General features: G+C 44.4%; 1 protein-coding gene across 1 annotated transcript in view; it reads left to right on the forward strand.

The window, feature by feature from the left end:
• Window positions 1-4183, forward strand: part of MROH1 (maestro heat like repeat family member 1) — a gene marked incomplete at its 5' end in the record, with an annotated part of 41180 nt that overhangs the window by 6162 nt on the left and 30835 nt on the right. The window contains 3 exon segments of the mRNA XM_072413182.1: window positions 671-830; window positions 3148-3267; window positions 3590-3712. Of these exon segments, the coding sequence (XP_072269283.1) occupies window positions 671-830; window positions 3148-3267; window positions 3590-3712 (403 nt within the window).

Here is a 4183-nt window from a genome sequence, read left to right on the forward strand (position 1 = left end):
AATTAGTAGCAGGGCCTGTTGGAGTCATTAGTCTCATGGAGCTGTAAAGTGTTTTAGTTTCTGGACGATCATCTTCAGCTTCCAGTGGATAACGACTTCCTGTATGGGGGCCGCTCACCGCCATCTGCATGTTATTAGGTGGAAGTGTTTGATTTCTCATGTGGTGGCAGCCCTCCTGTACACGGCGCCCTCCTTCACCCGCCCACACAGCTACCATATTTGTCTTTCTTCCCATCTGATTGGTTGCTGTTGTATTGTGGGTGTGGTGACGGGCAATGTGAGGGGAGATGACAGCGTACATTATATAAATTATTATTATTATTATTATTATTATTATTATTATTATATGTTATTATTAAATTATATACTACAGAACAAAGAAAACTTCACATTGTGTTGTAGGAAATTTCACAATAATCAGTCCAGTTCTTATTCCTGATCCCAGGAGTTATCTATAAATTAGAAATGTCCAGGGTTCTTATACCGGGCATGTACACTGGGGCCCCGCCGGGTACCGGGCATGTATACTGGGGCCCCGCCGGGTACCGGGCATGTACACTGGGGCCCCGCTGGGTACCGGGCATGTACACTGGGGCCCCGCCGGGTACCGGGCATGTATACTGGGTCCCCGCTGGGTACCGGGCATGTACACTGGGTCCCCGCTGGGTACCGGCCATGTGGCCCTACTCTTAGGACTGTTCTATTCTGTGGCCCTGTTTCAGCTCCTGGTGGGCTCTCTGCACACGGTTTCGGATGACGCCTGGACCTGTCAGCTCTCACAGGAGATGAGGAAGCAGCTCGGCAGCTACAACGATTTCCCCGTAGAGAAGGTAGGTGGCTGTGTGGTAAAAACCCCCAAATTGTAATAAAGTCCACCCAAAATGGATTTGTATGTTTGGGCGGAGGTTCCTGGGACTGAAGCTGTACATAGGAGTCTCTCTCTCTTTGCGCACACCACAAACTGTTACAAAATGACACGCTGTAGCCCAATACACAATATATAATGACAATATAGTCTCTCAATGTATTTATCCTGAAACCTGGACTTGTTTAGATAACACAACAAAGCACACACATGGATTGTCCGGATGGATTATATGGAAGACCATTCATACATATGGGCTTTGTTGTGTTATTGTTTGTTTTTATAGTAAAGAATTTTTCATGTTACTGGTATTGTTAGTTACTCTGTAAGATAGTCGCGTGTGTGTGTGTGTGTGTATGTGTGTATGTACCGGTATGTATGTGTGTATATATGTATGAATGTATATGTGTGTATGTATGGATATATGTGTATGTGTGTGTATACGTATTACTGTATGTGTGTGTGTGTGTGTGTGTGTGTGTGTGTGTGTGTGTGTATATATGTGTGTGTATACGTATGACTGTATGTGTATGTGTGTGTATGTATGTATATGTGTGTGTTTATATATGTGTCTATGTGTGTATGTATATATATGTGTGTGTGTGTGTGTATGTATGTATACGTGTGTGTGTCTGTGTGTATGTATGGATATATGTGTATGTGTGTGTGTATACGTATGACTGTATGTGTGTGTGTGTGTGTGTGTGTGTCTATGTGTGTGTATGTATGGCCTTTAAAGTCTCTCACCTTTTCTTTTTCTATTATTTGTAACACAGGAGGTAATAGAGTGCAACACATTTTGTGCAGTGTGTGTCATATTTTAGTAGCTATATGTTTGCACTCTTCATTCTCGTCTGTTATTGGGATGTAAATCTCTTTTCTATTTAGTTATATTCTGCAATGGTTTCTTCAGTACCCACTAACATGTTATACCCAAATATTAACCCAAGTAAAAATGCTAGAACAAAAAACGAGGTAGCCTTAAAGCCTTTGTCAAATATTTGTCAAGTGACATGTAGCAGCCATTGTACAAAAAAGAAGTTTAGTGATGGAAAGAAGTATTTGGTCCCCGGCTGATTTGTATGTTTGCCCTCTGACACAGAATTGACCGGTCTATAATTGTAATGGAAGGATTATTGTAGGTGTGAGAGAATAACAACAAAAGAACCCTCAGACACCCCGTGCTGAAATATCAGAGCTTGCTGTGCATTGTAATGAGTGAATAATATTTGACCCTCTATCATCCAGCAAGATTTCCGGCTCCCAGGTGTCTTCCCTGTATGCAGGTAACGAGCTGAGATTAGGAGCACCTTCTGTAAGGGATCCAAGCTTGTTACAGTACCTGTATATAAGACACCTGTCCACAGGAGCAACCAATCAGATTCCAAGCTATCGACCATGGCCAAGACCAAAGAGCCGTCCATGGATGTCAGGGATAAGATTGTAGACCTACACAAGGCCGGACTGGGCTACAAGACTATCACAGCTTGGTGAGAAGGTGACAACAGTTGGTGTGATAATTCACAAATGGAAGAAATACAAAATAACTGTCAATCTACCTCGGTCTGGGGCCCCATGTAAGATCTCCCCTCGTGGAGTTACAATGATCATGAGAACGGTGAGCAAGCAGCCAGAACTACACGGGGGGAACTTGTCAATGATCTCAGGGCAGCTGGGACCATAGTCACCAAGAAAACAATTGGTAACACACTGCGCCATGAAGGCCTGAAATCTTAGAGCCCGCAGGGTCCCCCTGCTCAGGATATCACATGTACGGGCCCGTCTGCTGTATGTCAATGAACATGTGAATGATCCAGAGGAGCACTGGGTGAAAGTGTTGTGGTCAGATGAGACCAAAATGGAGCTCTATGGCATCAACTCAACTCGCCGTGTTTTGAGGAGGAGGAATGCTGCCTATGTAAAGAGAAGAGACGTGAGATGTGTGCAAACCCGGGGCCAAATACAAGAAATGTCCGACACGTACTAAGGGATCCAATATTATTCACTCATTACAATGCACAGCAAGCTCTGATATTTCAGCACGGGGTGTGTGAGGGTTCTTTTGTTGTTATTCTGTCTCACACAGCTACAATAGTGGGTGGAGCTATAAACATCCTGCCATGGGATTGGCTGATAATTGTCAGATTATAGAATACTTTTCCTGTTTCTTTCACCCATCTCGATGTATGACGGTGCCCAGGATCTGTGCTGTGCCAGGGCAGACGTGTGGTAAAACCAGATGAAGGCACCACAACTTCATGTGTCTTGTCATCTCTTCTCAGAACTTCCTATATAAATGTATTGGAACCACACTGGGAGCATGCTGCAACCGTGATGTGGTGAGGATTGGACTGCAGGAGCTGCTGACCAATGCCCAGTACCAGGATGAGACGGAACGAGAGGTTAGTTATTGCCTGGCATTACCTGCAGCCAAGATCAGGGGAGAGTTCTGTATTCCATTATACAGACAGCAAAGAGAACCTGTCACATCTAATATCACCTTATAAATAGAGCTCCTCCTTTTACTGCCTGGAGATAAACCTGACAGGTCCTGATTGGTGGGCCCGTTTTAGGGAATGTAACCCATTGAGGGCCACTTAGATGACATTCTGTGTCTCTACCCCTCCCTCAAAGGTGAGATTTACCTGCGGTAGTTTGTGCAGTTATTGGCTCCTCCTCTTTTTTTTATTTCTGGCTCTCTGAAATGATAAATTTCTTCCTCAGGGTCTGGCCACTGCCTTTGGGATTTGCTCCACCCATCACCTGGATGACACGCTGGAGAAATTATCAGAATTCCTAAAATCTGACATCATGAAGAAGAACGTGGGAATCTTCAATATCTTCAAGGTAAGGTCATGTGACCTGCGGCTGGATCAGTCTGCTGCCCTGATTGGCTCAGCACAATGTCGGTTCTCCATGAAATCTGACATGTCCTGTGCACAGAGCGAAATGTAGAGAAATATTTGTACCCGTTTCTAAGCTGGGGGGTGTACGGGTTACAATTTTGGGGGGGGAGCATATGACGCACAGGTGGGGGTAATTGATATAAAGGTCATGCACTCAGTTAAGTGTAGGGGTGTACAACTACAACACCTACAACAGGTAAAAGTAAAGTAAAGAGATTGTAGAATGTTGAAGACAGGAATCATGCCTAGGATCCTTCCAGGCCTTCCAGGTGATCTCTTTATTACTGGCCACATGCTGATAATTCTTCCATCTTTTCCTGGTCTCCCCTGTACTCCATGTCCATACAGGATGTCTATAATCTACAAGCAGACCTGGATGTACTGTGTGATTGGGCAGCCAAGTGGCAAATGA

The sequence above is a fragment of the Pyxicephalus adspersus genome, chromosome 5 (assembly GCF_032062135.1).
Source record: "Pyxicephalus adspersus chromosome 5, UCB_Pads_2.0, whole genome shotgun sequence".
NCBI classification, from domain to species: domain Eukaryota; kingdom Metazoa; phylum Chordata; class Amphibia; order Anura; family Pyxicephalidae; genus Pyxicephalus; species Pyxicephalus adspersus.